General features: G+C 39.4%; 1 protein-coding gene across 1 annotated transcript in view; it reads left to right on the forward strand.

Annotated features, from left to right (window-relative positions):
* The first annotated feature begins 182 nt into the window (after positions 1 to 182).
* The window catches only part of NNT (nicotinamide nucleotide transhydrogenase), a 47593-nt gene continuing 30527 nt past the window's right edge, over positions 183 to 17248 (forward strand). The window contains exons 1-9 of the mRNA XM_059833301.1: positions 183 to 230; positions 1293 to 1490; positions 7854 to 8083; positions 9230 to 9447; positions 10924 to 11011; positions 11714 to 11802; positions 13436 to 13623; positions 14377 to 14510; positions 16250 to 16441. Coding sequence (XP_059689284.1) covers positions 1340 to 1490; positions 7854 to 8083; positions 9230 to 9447; positions 10924 to 11011; positions 11714 to 11802; positions 13436 to 13623; positions 14377 to 14510; positions 16250 to 16441 — 1290 coding nt within the window. The 5' untranslated portion in view covers positions 183 to 230; positions 1293 to 1339. The remainder of the gene's footprint in view (positions 231 to 1292; positions 1491 to 7853; positions 8084 to 9229; positions 9448 to 10923; positions 11012 to 11713; positions 11803 to 13435; positions 13624 to 14376; positions 14511 to 16249; positions 16442 to 17248) is intronic.

The raw sequence follows: 17248 nt of genomic DNA on the forward strand, positions 1-17248 counted from the left end.
CACGTGACGGACACCCCCCGCCGCCCGCTGCCAGGTCGGGGACGCCGTGTGACGCGACCGCTCCGACCTCCGCGTTCCCGTCACCCCTTCCGGGTTGGCGGGGAGCTTCCCCCCCCACCCCCCGCCCTGCTCCGCCCCCCGCCCCGCCCCGCGCCGGGCCGGACCTGCCGCGCCGCCTCGCCCCAAGGTCGCTCAGTGCCGCGGCGGGGCCGGCGCCGGCGGCACGCCTGGTGGGTGAGGGGGTCTGCGGTGCGGTGGGCCGGGCCGGGCCGGGCCGGGGCGCGCGGTGACAGGGGAGGTGGCACCTCCGCTTTCTCCTGACGTGGGCGGGGGGCGGCTGTTGCTGAGGGGAAGGACTGCGGTGTCCCGCTCTCGCAGCGCCTGGGAGCGGCGGGAAGGAGGGCCGGGAAGGAGGGCCGGGCGGGAGGAAGGACGTGTGGAGAAGGCAGGTGGCGCGGGAAGGGGCCCCCGGGAGCGCTTGCAGGCGGGGAGCGGAGAGGTGGCGGCTACGGGCTTCCCCCCGGGCGGGCGCGATGGCCGCCGGCCGTGTGGCGGCGGGGGACGGCGGGCCCGGGCGGCGGAGGGCCAGCCGCCTGCCCAAGGTCAGTCAGTGGCCGCGGGCTATAAATAGCGGCGGGAGCCAAACGGGGCCGCTGCCTTGTGGGCCGGGCCGGCGGGGAGCGGTAGGCCGCCGCTGTGAGGAGGGACGGGACGGGACGGGACGGGACGAGGCGAGGTGGGACGGGACGGGGCGGCGCGTTAGAGCTGGCGAACGGCGGGATTTCGGGAGAAGAGCGTTTCCCTCCGCCGCCAGCCACCTGCTAGCGAGGGCGGCCCGGCTCCCGTGCCCGCTCCCTGCTTGTCCCACTCCCGAGTGCCTGCTTTGGTATGTCTCCTGAGCGCCTGTAAGCTGCTTTCCCGCTCAGGGTAACTCCCTGGGGAGCTTTGGCTGGTGTTTGAATTGTTTGTCTGGTTCCTTGGGGCGCAGGAGGTTTTCATGTGCCGGAGCTGCATGTTTAGAGCAACAGTGTAAAGAGAATACGGTCTTGAGTCGCAGAAGTATGATCTCTACGTCAGCTTGTAATGTCAGTCCTCCCATGGGCTTGTTACTTTACTTTGATAGTTGTTTTAGTTTGAAAAAAAAAGTTGATTTTGTTTTCTAGCTAGAAAGAAAAGGTGGGGAGAAATGATCATCTCATGGCTACTGGCAGTTGGCTGGAGCTAAGCTGCCTAGTTTACATACCTTCTGTCTAATATCATTAATAATTCTTGCTTTGTTTTTACATGTGCAGCAGGGATTCCATACGTGGCAAGGAGTCTGCTGTGAGGTCCAGGCGAAATGGCGAGCCTTCTGCGTATTGCTGTCAGTGGGTGCTCAACTCCTGTTTTTGGCCATGTGTTACCACCTAAGGTGCATTCTGCAAAGATGCCGTGTTTGCGAATGTTTGGAACCCACCAGATGCGCAGGTCTCAGGCAGCTCCAAAGCCAGGTAAATGGTTTAAACTATTGTAAATAACCTTTTATTTTGAAACATGAAGATAGGTTGAATTTCTCTTTCAGATATGCGTTAGTACAGAAAAGGCTTAAAATAAAAAGATGACTCTTAAATCATCTCAGCAGCTTACTTGAGTCAGTCAGTTGCAGTACTATTTTACACTGGTTTTAAAGGGCTTGTGCAGAAGGTGTTTGTGCTTATTATGAGTACTTGGATCCAAATAGTTTTTAAGGGTAGGTCAGAGCTCCTGCTGACACTTACCTTGCTTGAGGGAACTATTTAAACAAATGCTTTTGTTAGTTAAAAGTCTGAGTTCCCCATGAGTTTTGGTAGTGCAACTCTGCATGCATGCAGGGGAAAATACAGCTTTCACAAAGAAAGCATCTGCAAACATGACTATATGTAGATGTAACTATCCCATCTAAGAAACCTCTTACCTTTGTTCAGGAAACTCTTATGTTGTACTACCTTAAAGAACTTTTGATCTGCATCTTCACATGTAGGGTTTGTTGGTATAGTTGCACTAATTACGTTTTAGTGCAGATAATGGACAGGTTCAGGTATTTTCCGGAGAAAAAAGAAAAAGGAGGAGGGAGTGGAGGCATCTTTGGTTCCAGTTTATGATGTGAGCCTGGTGTATGAAAATGAGAATTGACTTTTTTTTTTTCCCCTGTATCCTATGCTGTGCATAGCCTGACAGCTAGAAGACTGGAGAATATTAAGAGTGGTTTAATGATATGTAATGATTAGACTGTATAACCCGGAGAAGCCTTTGTTGCATGGAATTTCTGGCTATACTAACAGTGGCTGGTGCATTTTGGGGTCCTTTCAAAGTGGTAACCCAATGTTTTGGAGCTTCTGAAGAAATATAATGAGAGGAAGAGTTTCTTTACTCTGAGGGCTCCTGATAATCTGTATCGCATGGCTTTTTACCACAGTTGCATGGTGAAACATGAATTTCTTTCTTCTGATAGCCCAGGGATCTGTGGTCTGTTAGAACTGGTCAGGTAATAGTTTTGCCATCTCTTGAATTTGTGATGCTTCAAATTTACTTTTCCATATTCAGTATCTGAATGAGAGACATCTGCTTGTCTTGTTATGGCATATTGTCCCTTGGTTGGGAGTGTTAACGTGGGACGTAAGAAACTAGGTTCAGAGTTCTTTCTCAAATGTTTCAGGTAAGTGCCCTTGTTGTTTGAGTTTGGAATCAATCTTTGTATATGACTTTGACCACAAATTTGATCATGAAACTGAAAGATCTCTTCAGTTTTACTGAAATCAGTATGCTCGCCTGTGTGTGTGTCTGTACATTTTCTTGTTTTTATGAATCACTTTTCAGAATTTTTTCTACAAGAATAGAGAATTCTAATTAGTGTCGTGTTTAAGCATTCAGTGCTGTCCCTTCACATCTGTCGTTTGGAAGCCCTTATTCAAGGGTGGGTAGTATTCATGCAATGCAATTATTTAATGCTGAGAATTATAAGTTGGATAAGTCTTTTGGTTGATAATTAAGCTGTCCTTATAGTTCATTTTGGTAACATGAGATTTGTTACTCAGTGGAGGACAAATCAAGGATAAAACAGCCATTGAATGACAAATTAGTAGCAGTACTACTGCTTATGTAAACTTTTTAAGTGCTCTTGAATCAAAATTTAACAGCATATTAACTATTTTTTATTCTTACTTTTAGAAATTATCTTTGATTGTAGTGACACTTGGTATAATCACTGTAATACTAAGAAGAGTAAGTTTTCTGAAAAGGCTAATGTCACAGTAATTTTTCTTAAGCCTGTAGTTACTACTTCTGTTCTCTCAGATTAGCTTTCATTTAGTCCAGGATATGTTAGGTACAAGAATAACAGCTGCTTGAGGAGTGAAGAGATTTGGAGTCAGTTGGAAAGTAAACTCGTAGGATGGATACTTTTCTTATTGCCATTTATTTTGCTGATATTTTCTTTGTTTCTTAGAAACAAAGGAATTTTCATACAGGAGTAAACAAGTATTCCTGTAACCTGTCTCAAACGGTTGCTAGCACCAGATGCTTCAGAAACAGATGCAAGACTTTCTCAGGCCCTGGGAAAGGTGCTGATGGAGTGACCGACTCTGAGGTTTCCAATATACTTCCAGATTGGTTTGTCCTACAGCTCTGTGACTTTTACCCCTCTTTATCTTGGGATTTTTAATATCCTTTTTATTTTGAAGCTTCTTTCTTAGAATTTCCTAATTTTTTTCTAAATCTTGCAGAATTTTTAAACCTATAACAGTTTGTTGTCACTTAATTCTCTAGATAAGCTGTACATTATTTATAAACCATAGACATTCTCCTTCAATTTCCTTGGGTTTTTTGTATCTCCTTGCTTCTGCAAGAAGAGGGATGAGGTGTTTGTTTAATCTTCTGTACCCTTTTTTTTTTCTTTTCTTTTTGCCAACATCATATTGCTGTTCTTCGGAATATGTCCTCATCTTCAGAACAGGTGAGATGGTTTGTTTAAAGCTGTTATTAGAGTAATGTAGAAATTAGGCAGGTTACGTATCTTGTTTTCCCATCCCAGAACGTGTGGCATATAGTCAAAACTTCTCCTCTCTCTTTTCTGTAAGTAAGTCTCTAGTATTTGTTGATACTATTTTGCTACAGACTACTTCCGGAAATCAGGTTAAGGAGCTAAAAACCTGTATTTTTCTCTATTTCTCTACATACATTCTGAGTTTTCTTTATGAAGTTAGTATCTTCTTTAAACACTCAGTTTATAGATGGAAGTTATATGAAGAAAATAACTTTTGTAGTTATTTTTAATTGTTTGCTTTCTGAAGTTTGGAGGTGTAGACTGCCTACTTATTTTGTTTACTTGAAGTTTGAGACTGTGCTTTGCATATGTCCTCATTACACAGTCGAGATTATTTTAAGGGGATGAGAAAGACTGGCTTCTTACTAGGTTTTCTAAATTCTAATTTATGTACATTCTAAGATTCTAAGGCCTGTGAAATTTAATGATTCTACTTTTGATAGTGGCAGAATCCTTTTGGTGCTGATTCTTTGTATCAAAAAAACGGCTGTGTATCTCCTACTTAATGAACAATACATTCAAAATCTTCATGTGACTCAAAAAGGTGCTTAAGGTATGTGTGTATCGGTCTGTTTTTGGGAAATGTTCCTGATGTCATAAAGCTAAAACATACTCAAGGCAGTTCTTAAAGAGAATATCTGATGCGGAGCCTTAGAAAGGCAACTTGGAAGCTTCAATCTCTCATGCAGTTTTAAACCCATGGCAAGGATAGCAGATGTGCTTTCTCAAAATAAAACCTAAATCAAGATCCTGAGTTTGTAATTCTAGATTTCAACCTTTCAAAACTAATGACTTTAATGAAATTGCTGAGTTCAACAAACCAAATCTGTGTTCATAGTATAGCTTCCTTCAAACATAGTATTTATCATACGCTGTCCTGAAGTTTTAATGTAGGTCTTTGCTTTGCAGTTGCAGACATCTGCTCCTTTTTGGTGGGGAATGATGTGATAGCTCAGGGTAGTCTGCTCGAAAAATGTCCTATACCTGCTCTAGCTAAAGGGTGGCAAACCAACATCTGTTTGCTTCTGTATTCATTTGCTTCTGTATTCACTGGGTGCTAGAAATTTGATAGTGGGATGGAGGAAAAAAAGGTGGTGAGAGGCACATGAGAGTTGTTGAATGCTTATCTTGGCTTTGATCTTCCAAAGTGTGGGAGGAGGGCATAGTCCTCATTATTGGTCTCTGATCACCCTGCTTACTTAGTAAGGTGCAAATACTTTCTATCTGAAAAACTTTTACCTACTTTTATTGCATGCAAGATGTAACAACGCATAAGAAAGAAATGAGGAAACACATTTGGCATGTAGTAAGTGCATATTTCTGTCCCATCCCTCCTAGCCATTTACTTTTCTACTTTGGTACCCCACACAAAAGCAAGTGAACAAAAAGAAATCAGAAGCATCAACTGTCATTTGAACTTCAGCCTTAGGAGCTAAAAAAAAAATAAAATTAATTTTTTTGCTTGAGAAGTGTATAAGCTTCAGTCAAGTGACTGTGTGCCTTTAAATTTACAGTCATCCTTCCATTCCCTGTATGCTATAATTTATTCCTTCCGTCCTCTGCATTTGTGTGCTGCAAAAACTTCCAAAAGGAGAAAGGGAAGGTAGCACTCCAGGAAGCACTGAGAAAATAAAAACTGAAGAGCTTCTTGCCTTCTATCCTAGAGTTACTTCCGTTCTGAAATTATGATTGGTCTCTTACTCTTAACAAATTTTAGTCTTCTAGGTTTCCTTTCTGTTTCTAAAAGACAAGAGAGCTCATTTTCACTTAGTTGATTTAGTGAAAATCAGAAGCAGGACTTTATTATGTAGTAATTAGGACAAGAGATGGGGAGAAAGTTCTGTTCAAATGACAAGGGTAATTTGTATGAGTGACAGCAACAGTTACCATAGCTTTCAAGTGGCTAGTGCTGCTTTGATAGGGATGCCCTGAGTTGCACGGTAATGTTTAGACATGGTGTATGCTGATGAAGCAAATCTTTGAAAAACTTTGTTACCTTTGTGGGTTTGTTGTTTTAGATGCGCATTCTCACTCCTGTTGTGACTTTATGTTCCTTTAAAGCATGTTTTTCTGAATTTGATTTTTGTCTTGTAATCTAAAGAATTTTAAATGTTCTCAAACGTTTAAAATATCAAAACAGTTGTGTCTTCAGATTATTTGTTACCATTTTATTAGTTTAATTTCAAAGAAAGCTACAAATAAAAAAAGGTAAAAATTATTAGAAGTAATGCTCTTCTTTGGTGATCTTTCACTCTGTCTTCTTGTTGGATGTGTTCAATCAGGTTTTTTTAATGGTTTAGAAGACTGCCAAGCACAGGTAGATATTTAAATACCAGTTCTTAGCAACTCTGGATTGTATTTTCAGAACATTAACAACTTCCAAGATACTATCAACTTATAATCTAAAACATTGTCAGATGTTCAACTTTAAGCATCTTACAGTTCCAGTTTTATTTCATAGGTAGATTTAGATTTAAAAATATCAAAATAATTCTGTTGCTTAAAGCTGTTATAGTATGGTATGATTTTGGCTTCGGTTTGCTTGTTTCTATCTTAAAAAACAAACAGGGAAAAAAAAGTGAAAAGGAGGCCTTCCTAAAATGTGCAACACATTACCAGTCTGGTACAATTTTTGTAGCACAATACATAGTATTGGTGGCCAATTTTTTGCTTTAGGTTTTTTTTGGTGTTTGGTTTGGGTTTTTTGTTTGTTTTTTGTTGCTTGATCTTTAATATGAGTGACTGCTTAGGCTGTTCAAGTTATATTTCATTAATATATATGTGGCGTAGTTGTCTCATGTATAAATGTCACAATCCAAGTTTAAATTGTGCGTAGACATCCGTGAAAGCTGGTGCAGAACTAGGCTTGTGTGCTGGACTGCATGCTGTCTAATGTAATTGAAGCAATCTGGTAGTTTGGTATATGATTATTCTGCAAGTGTATTTAAACACTTGATTGGATCAGAGAAGTTTAACTCTCAGAAATTAGACTGGAAGCCCACAAATTGTACATGAACAAAGTTAGAGGTTTGTAATTTGAAACCATAAGCTAAACCTGATAAATTATAGCTTCTGCAGCTTCCTGGTGGTGTTTAGTAGAGCTTTGAACAAATTAGGACTAGGAGATAAAATTGAAGAGAAGTGTATTTGAACAAACTACAAGATGGATATTCCATTATTCTTCAACTATTCCTGAATTCACATTTTTCATTTTTGTAGCAACTTTTAAGAGTACCTTATCGATGTAGTTGTGCCTTTCAATGTACATTGTGGTATGTAAGTTACATTTGTTAGTAGTGATCTGAGGCAACTGTAATTTGGTAGACATTAAAAACATGTTCAGTTAAAATGCAGTTCAGCTGTTCAAGCTCATTTGTTTATTTCTTCACAATAAAATTGAAGTGACTAGAAAGGTATTTAAATTCTTACCCTGTGTAGAATGTGTTATCACCAGAACACCATGTGTTGTGTAATTGGCATTCTGATTTATACAATCAGAACTGTATAAAATCAGATGGGTATGAACTGCACCAAACACTTGTTACTGCTTGTGTAGCTGATTGTGCTGACCTGCTGATTCTTGAGAGAACAGGGATCTCTAGCAAGATGGTGTAATTTAAGGAAATGTAAACTACACTACTAGAAAATCGCATTCTGCTTCCTTATCCCTTAGGAGGGAGAATTGCTAAGTGTGACATGTCTGCGTGTGTCTGTACAACACTGAAAAGTGCCATTAATATCAATTAATTAATCTTCAGTGCAACTAATGCTGTCTTATCTGCCACTCTTACAGGAATTCCTTATAAACAGCTGACTGTAGGTGTCCCCAAGGAGATATTTGAGAATGAGAAGAGAGTGGCTCTATCACCGGCTGGAGTTCAAGCCTTGGTTAAACAAGGCTTCAATGTTGTGGTGGAATCTGGTGCTGGAGAAGCTTCCAAATTTTCTGATGACCATTACAGAGAAGTTGGAGCAAAGATCCAGGGGACCAAGGAAGTCCTGGCTTCTGATTTGATTGTCAAAGTAATTGTGTTATTAATATATTTCCTATTACATTCTTTTTGGAGAAACATATAGGTCAATTTTTTCTAACAGTCTGCTGAAAGTTCCATAAGTAAGCTCCTTTAAATTAGAATTTTCCATTCTACGTTCTGATTCAATTTTAGTCTGTCATCTTTTTTTTTTTTTATAGTGCAGGTGTACACCTACAGTAATAAACTAGTAAATGGCAGCATTGAAAAAATTGAGGATAATTTCTTACCAACTTTTTAACTACCTTGGAGGAGTTGTGTTTTCTAGAGCGAGGTAGACTAGTTCTGGACTCTACTCAGATAAGATCCCTGCTCTAAGAAACTTTTGCTCCAAAATTGGTAACATACAATTCAAGTTACTCTTTAGAGAGAGTTGCTTGGAATTTTGAAGATGCAAGTTTCTGACTTTTCTTAATTAGAAATCCAACAATTCCACAGCAACAGTGTGTTTCAAAAGTATTTGTAACTAAATGAGTTGAAGCTGATCTGGGAAGACTGTTAAAAGTGAAGTTGCTTGAGAGGTATTAGGTTGTGCAGAGTCCTGAAGGAAAAAAGCAAAAGACCTTAAACTTGAATTTGAGGCTTCCTTTAGCTGCTGTATTTGAAGTTATCCTGTCAGGATTGAACATAGAATTTCTGTGAGCTAGTTTGTGAACCCTTTTAAGTAGGTTTCTTTTTGAAGAAAAGTGAGAAACTCAAAAGAAGTGAGTACAGATCAAGATGAGTATCTGCTGGACTTCACGCTTGAAATTCCCTGTATGTAATGGTGCTTTGCAACCTCATTAGTGATTCTTAGCCTGACACACCTGTTTAGTAATAATTTTGCTTAGAAATGGCCGGTTTTGGGGCAGCTGTCTGTCATAAAAGCCAGTAACTGCTGGTTAGAAGCCAGTAGATCTTTCTGAAGGTGTGTGCTGAATGTTACTGCCCTGCCACCAATCTGCCTAGAGCTAATTCTAATATGTGGACTGCACTTAAAAAGTGCAGTTACTCAGTTCAGTAGTGTGGACATTTTTTGATACACTTCCTTGTGTACTTTGTGGAGGGGAATGAACAGACTGCAAGCTGGGAGAAAGGAAGTGGAGTGTATTCTGATTTATTTCCTCTGATTAATTTGGAAACTTCTCTCTTTCTTCAGGTGAGGGCTCCTATATATAACTCTACTCTAGGTGTACATGAGGCAGATCTCTTTAAGACGGCGGCTACCCTGATTAGTTTTATCTACCCAGCACAAAATCCAGACCTCCTGAAAAAACTTGCAGAAAAAAAAACTACTGTCTTGGCTATGGATCAGGTTCCACGGGTCACCATTGCTCAGGGTTATGATGCACTTAGCTCCATGGCCAACATTGCTGGGTATGAATCTTTTTTTTGTCCCCACCCCCTTCCAGCTTGTGTAAGTATAGCTGGATTAAAAGCTATATATTGATATTAGGTCTGTCTACAACAATTCTGCATCTCTGTTTTCATACAGCTGTTTCAAGCAGGATGAAGCTGTTCGAGGTGCCAAACAACTTCTTAAGTTTCTTATGGTCAGCTTTGCAGCAGATCAGAGCAAGGCTTTACAAAAAGCAAATAAATAAACAAAACTGAAGCCTGTTCTTCTAATTCCTGGACTGCTTTGTCTAGTGCCTTTTTGGTCTGAACTAGATCAGAGCAGGCTCAAAGATATCCTTAAGACAGCTTGAATACAGATTGTCTGTCGTGGGGATTTGATGTTGTTGGGATCTAACTAACCCAAACAGTGCTCAGTATGAATGCAATTGCCATGGCAGATATAAACAAAAGACCAGATACTCTCGGACATCTTCATGCTCTGTGACTGGTATTTAGTGAATTAAAATGTTGTCATCAAGCTGACTTCTATTATTTGGTTCTTTATCGCTTCTTAATTTTTTTGGCTTTTTACATGGTTGATGTCTGTGAGGCATAATAAGCCTCGGAGAAGGCTGCCAGATTTTGTGGACATCAGCAGTATACATCCACATACATGTTTGGTTACTTCTCTGTGTTTTCATTCTGTGTAATTTTACTAAAACACGGAATTCATAATGTATTTGAAGTATTAACTCTACAAGCTGTATTCCAAATTAGAATTAATTTTATGGCATACAGACCTCCCAATGTCCCTGCTGGAGATAGGAAAGAGAGTGGAACGGGACTGTTGAACCACACCACTGTTAGTAAAAATGCCAGAAAATGTGCACTGTTGTTAAGAAAAGATGTAATTACACCTTAATCTGCATTTTCAGATAGCTTTACTGATGTTAACTTGGTGTCCAGCCACCCATTCTTGGATGGCTACAAAGCAGATGGGGCAAAAGAAGTAGCAAGGTTAAGTTATTTGCCCTAAGCCATATAGCTCTATAGAGTTAGGGTCAGAGTATCTTTTTTTGAATGTGTGCTTGCTTGTCTAAGTGAGCTTACTGCAAAACTGCTCTGGGTTTTGCAATTGCTTATTCATGTTTCCTTCCCTAACAAAGCCTCAGGTTACAACCTTTGAAGGTAGCTTCAAAGACCACAAAGTTAACTTTTGGCAAGTTATGCCTTTATTACTCAGGTAAAATTTTATTTGAGAGACTGAATAGTTGTGGACATCCAGTATCTTGCAGTCCAAAAATTATGTCTGAAAATGCATTCCATGATTAAAAAAAAAAAAGGCAAGAAATATGAACAAAGACAGACTATTAAACTTGTGCTCAATAGTAAAATATTTAACTTGCTTTGTCCTACGCATGCTATGGTCAAATGCTCATCCTTTTGATTGCTGTCATGAATGGAATTGTACTGAGCCTGGGAAAATACTGATATGTGTTTGTCCTTAATTGACAGTTACAAGGCTGTAGTACTGGCAGCAAATCACTTTGGTCGATTTTTCACGGGTCAGATCACAGCTGCTGGTAAAGTTCCTCCAGCAAAGGTATGTGCAATTAAATAGACATTGTGGTAGAAGAATATGTGAGTTCCTAAGCACAGCTAACCACTGCTGAAACTGTGTTAAAAGGCTTCTTTCCTGCCTTGGGACTAGTTCTAGAGACTTTATAAATCCCCATAGTTATTCTCATACCGATTTTTGTTCACTACCTGTAGTGTTGTTTTTTGGGGGAATAATATAATAATTTGAGTTTCATTTAGGTTTGCTTGGTTTTAAAGATCAGACTAGCTGTACGTGGATGGATGTTTTTTTTTTTTCCCAGATGGGGAAAGACAAGAAAGCAGTTAAGAAGAGTCAGAGATGTTGGGATTTCTGCTGTATTGAAGGCTGCAATGGAAAGGATTGCTTGATTGGTATTGCACATGGATTGGGTTGAAGAGAAATGAAAGTAGAATTAGGAAAAGAAAAAAAAAGATAAGGAGAAAACCTGTACTTACTTACATAAGCTGTTAGCTACAGATGACTTGGCTCTCAGATAAGTGAAGTTGGCAGTTACAGCTTTTAAACTGTTAGATTTATGGGGCAGCTTTACCAAAGTAATTTTGGGATCTGTCTCCTAAGGTAACTTGTTTAAATGGCTGGTTAATGAGATGTATCTCCAGTTGTGAAAGCAGTACAATGCTGCTGCTTTTCCAAGCAGCTCTAGTTTTAGTTTATGCTCCAGGCATGATGATGGTATCATTCTAGGTCTTGATCATCGGAGGAGGAGTTGCTGGCCTGGCTTCTGCAGGAGCAGCTAAATCGATGGGTGCAGTGGTTCGTGGATTTGATACTAGGTAGGTGTGTGAAAATGGTAACAGCAATCTGAAATTATTTTAAGATTAAGTAGTTCATAGCTGTATTACAGTGAAAACACTTGTACTGCACTGAATCACAATTCCTTTCCTACCATTTTTGTTCCATCAGTATTCCTCTGTTTTTTATACCTCAAAACAACCAAATCTTCCAAAGAGTCCTTCTCATTAAATCATTCAGAACTATATGTGTAGAAAAATCATTGCTTTATGAAAATGAGTTAGGGCTTTTATCTAGAATTTTATGTCTCTGTTCTTCTTGGGGACACAGGGAAAATAGTAAAGAAATAACCTTTCTGCCCTCATTTACAGCTTGCTTTGATCCAAGTTCATAGCTGCGTACTCTCATTCACCTCTACTCTCCTGATCCCAGAGAGGCCAGCTAGGAACTCTTTGGAGAGACACTTCTTTCAATCTGCTGACAGAGAGAAAGAGATCAAGTTATTTTATTTATGAAACTCAAGATGAAGGAACGGAAACTGCAGCTGAAGCTACTTTAAATGCTGCTTTCCTTGGGTCTCTTCTTTATGTTCGGAAGAATTATTTTGTCCCATAGCCATTTTTTTTAGAGCAATAGACTGGGAAAATTACATAGCACAAATATTTTTCTTCTTACAGCTACAGGGACTGCAAACTTCATTGAATTTTTTTCTATTAAATGGCTTTCTTATTTTGAATTTGTATGTGCTTAATACTGTATTTGCATTAAAATTACTTATACATGTTTGTTTTTATGCAGAAATGGCATCTAGTGCTACTTAGCTGTAGCTAATATGAAAGAACAAAAATGAATATATCTGAAGATTTATGACGTGCAATATGAAAAAACCTTCACTCTGGGTTCTTAGAAAATCTGCATATGCCTTAAAACAAACTGGAAAGAGTTTCTTTTTCCTAAAAGCGTGATCAAAATCTGTCTAAAACTTTTCAGATTTTTTTAAATTCCCTTCTTAAACATCCTGTATGCTTTTATCTCAGCGTGCGAGAATGTGTTAAATCCTCTGCATGTTGTGAAAGTTCACCTAACATTGAAATTGAGTCTCATTATTTACTGTGATATCACATGGGGCAAAATAAATTACAGATTTACAGGATAACTGTAAAAAAAAAAAAACCGAAAAACAAAAAACACCCAAAACACCCCCACCCCCCAAACCCCCACAAAACCAATCTTCCCTGTGAAAATAAGACTTAATAGTATTTCCCATTTCACAGATTAAAGGCAGGGCCACAGGTTGTGTATTTATCACCTATCTTAGATATCTAAGTTTGGGCTGTAGATTTGCCTAGTCATGACAAGAGAAATGGGTGAGCAAAGTTAGTCAACAGTTAAGGTCCCAGCTTTGAGACTTTTCTTGGAGCAACGCTGCTGACTATATAGGAAACTAAGCTGCCTTCATTCCTTATCCAAGAATCTTTATTAGGGACCTGAAATTCGTGATGCAGTTACTTTTTTCACTAAATCCAGAAGGCTGAGAACCTTAGTTATGGTCTTCTTAATCCTAGAAAAAGTTTTAAGTCTCTTGTCTGAAGACTGCCACTAAAAAGACCAGAAAAGTCATGGTGGATTTTTAAAGTAGTGGTTGTTTCTTCCCCTGCAATTTTCTTTCCCTAGAGCTGCGGCTTTGGAACAGTTCAAGTCTCTTGGTGCTGAGCCTTTGGAAGTAGACTTAAAGGAATCTGGAGAGGGACAAGGTGGTTATGCTAAAGAAATGTCCAAAGAATTTATTGAAGCTGAAATGAAACTCTTCGCCAAGCAGTGCCAAGACGTTGATATTATCATCACTACAGCACTTATTCCAGGTATGTTTTATGTGCAAGATGCTAATTTTCATTTATTTTGTGTAAGTTGGCATGTTTTGGAGCTGTGCCTGCAGTGAAAACAGAGGTGTTAATGAATTGTGTCTGTGTGAGCATGTACCTTTTCCCTTCCCTGTTAAATGCCTGTTTTTAAAGTGTGTGCCGTTTTTACAACCTTTGTTTTCACAAACTAGCAGTCTTTGACTCAATATCATAATTTTCTTATTAAACAAGGAGTAGATAGTAATAAAGTAAGAATATATAATTCTCTTGCATATTTATTGCCTCACTGCTACTTCTGCTGTCCAGCTGGTGCACTGAAACAAGTCCAATTGAAACAGTACTGTCTTTTGTAATTGAAACATAGTAAGGTAGAGCTTAGTGCTTTGTATTGCACAACATCTGTCTTTTAAGAACGTATGAGGTGGCATTTCTTTTTTTTTTTTGGTTATGACTTGAATTGTAAGATTGGATGTTGTCAGTTTACTGAGGACAGAATTGGACTTGCCAGCATCTTTGGTAGACTGCCCATGCATACCTTTTTGATATGCTTGGGAGCAGGACGTTCTAGGAGCTCTTCTCTCTGCCTGTATAAACAAACTTTCTGTGACATTTCATCCTAGGTACCAATTACTTGAAAATTTTGGTTACAAAAAATAAGGTTTAGAGAGAGGGAGAAGGGGAGAACTCATCTCCTGAGCTCTACAGACAAAAATCTGTATTTTGTGTTTAATTTACTATGCCTTGTCTTATCAGGCAAAAAAGCTCCTGTCTTGTTTAAGAAAGATATGATTGAATCAATGAAGGAAGGTTCAGTTGTTGTGGATTTAGCTGCAGAAGCAGGGGGAAACATTGAGACTACAAAGCCTGGAGAAATGTATGTTCATAAGGTGAGCATTTTAATCTGCAGATCATTCTCAGTTTGCATAATTCACATTGTGTTTTGTAAACTGTGTGCTGAAAATGAGTAACTGATTTTGCTATTTGGGCTTAAGTAATGCTTTAGATTTGCATTTGGTCACTAGTCATCTCTATGTAGAACAATTTGAAAAATTTTAAAGAAACAAATGCCATTATATAGTGTTAATTTGGTTGTAAACTATGGAAGTGTTACTAGTTAGACTTCAAAGTCTAGTGCTTTGTCTCTGCTGAGTTGAGGGTGTGGTTTGATGTCTATTTCTTGGTCTACCAAAGTAGCAATAGCTTCTTTGACTTCCTCGTCATCTCCCACAACTGGAGGTTAACAGTCCATGTTGTAGGTGAGCTAAACTGGTTCAGACTATGTCAGTGTTAACTTCAGTGCAAAGTCTCTGGCTTAGCTCAATACAGTTTCAGCTTCAGGAGAGTGCTGTCTTTGTATATCTTTAGCTTTGCCAACATGAGTGTGTCTGCCCTAGAGTATCTAAACCACTTGTAACCCAAACTAGGAGTAGCGTGAATTGGTTCATTAAAGTCAGCAATTTTGCTCTGGACTGAACTACTTTGGTTTTGCTCCAGTGTTCGTTGGCTCAGTTGAGAGCTTGTTTTTCTGCTTTTTGGGTTTTATTTTTCCTATTTGTGAGAAATCTATTAGCAGTTATAGAAACTTGGGTGATGAGGTTTAAAGTAGCAGATTTCCAAGGTTGTTATTTGGTAATATAAGGACATAATGATGTTATTAGGGAAGCCGGTAGCACAAATTGCTGCCATGGTTGTCATTACTATAAGCAGGGCTTTGTGTGTATATATTATGAGTCATGCATTGTATTTGGCTTTGTGGTTTTCTAGGGCTTTTGATGTCATTACTTAAAAACTGAAATTAGAGTATGTAGAACAGAAATAAGCAGATACTTGCATGAAGAATTTATATGGAGTGCTTTTAGTCAGAGGAATATTACCACTGCATATAGCGTACTGGCACCTAGCTGTGGAAAAGAGCAGCAGTGCAGAACTATTTGCAGTGTGCCGGAGCGTTGCGTTAAGAAGCCAGCGTTCCTGGAAGCATGCGTGGATCTTAGCTTTAAGTTGTGGGAGCAGTGTTTTAACACAAGCCTGCTTGAACATGAAGAGGGTATGCCAGCCTCAGCTTCCCATACCTTGCAAAAGCTCAAGAGCCTGATAGCCAGGTAAACTCACATTTGTTCTTTAAACAGTGTGGATATATTATGTTACATCTTTACATAAATGTGAACCTGGGCACATTAGTTGCACAGCTAGCTAGCTTTGAGGAAGCTCCTTTTGCTGTCCTATAAAAAGTCTCCTCCAGTGCATGGCCTCCAGAAGGACTGAGAAGGTGCCAAGCATTGGGCACAATAATCTGTTACCTGGTTGCTTTAAGAAGCTAAGTTTTGAGAGGATGGTAGCATTTGGAGAGGACACGTTCTTGCACCAATACATCTTCCTGTCTATGTAGGCTTGTTGCTAAGAGCATTTAAGGTGTTGGGTTTGATCATGTTGAATTGTGTAACTGTTGTGAGTAATCCTCCCCTGACTTAATAATGTTGGAGCTGCAGGTAACAGTTTTAGCTGGGGTTAAAACCAGAAATAAGTGAAACAGTTTGGATATATATTTCTAGAAGGATATATTGGATGAGATGCTGCTTCTTCAGAGATTGAACTAATCCTTAATATTTTATTTGCATTTTTTCAGGGTGTTACACACATCGGCTACACAGACCTGCCTAGCAGAATGGCTACTCAGGCCAGTACTCTTTATTCCAATAATATTACCAAACTCCTAAAGGCTATTAGTCCTGACAAAGAGAACTTCTACTTTGATCCAAAAGATGAATTTGATTATGGGACTCTGGATCATGTTATTAGAGGAACTGTAGTCATGAAAGTAAGTCAGTAAATATTCTCTTCTTAATTTGTGAGTACATAGTTTTACACTTACCAGTGTTGTCTCTTTAAAATGCATTCAGAGATACTGCATGCCAAGAGACTTCCGATGTGTCTTGATAGACAGTGTGGGCAATCGTGTTTTTATTCAGCTGCATATTCCTGTCCCTTTTTGTGAAGGAAAACCTCTTTGCTTTTGTCTTCTTGTCGTGGTTAAACAAATACCTAATGTCTGCTCTGGAATAATAGGAAAAAGATTAAATTTGCAAGTTGTATTCATGTGATGAAAGCATAGTTATTTAAAACATGTTTGAAACATTACTATAGGACCAGAAAAACTTTTTTTTTTTAAATACATGCATGTTTCTGTTCTTATAAGAGTAATTTCAAAAAAAAACTGGTGGAACTAGAATATGCAGGATACTTTAAGCTCTGTTAGGAAATAATAAAATATGAACTTAGGGCATGGGCCAGTATGGGCTCTCCTCCTGCAACTATTAGGAAATAATAATTTGCAGTTGAGGTAAGAGGTATTAATTTCTGTTGAGTTTTGCTGCATAACGTTGCCAGCATTTTGTAATACTTATGATACCTACTCTGGAGGAGGCTTGCATTGACTTCAGCTCTCCCAGACCATTGAAGTGGTGTGTACAACTCAGGTCTGACAGCTCCATCAGTTGTTCCTCCAGAGGTCTGGAGAACAGCAAGAAATGTGAGACATCATGCTTGGTACCTAGCTGAGATCTGGGCAGGCTCTGATTACAGTTAAGATCTATAGCAGATTTTGCTATTTCCAAGACGCTGTTTT

Source organism: Gavia stellata, chromosome Z (genome assembly GCF_030936135.1).
Source record: "Gavia stellata isolate bGavSte3 chromosome Z, bGavSte3.hap2, whole genome shotgun sequence".
NCBI classification, from domain to species: Eukaryota; Metazoa; Chordata; class Aves; order Gaviiformes; family Gaviidae; genus Gavia; species Gavia stellata.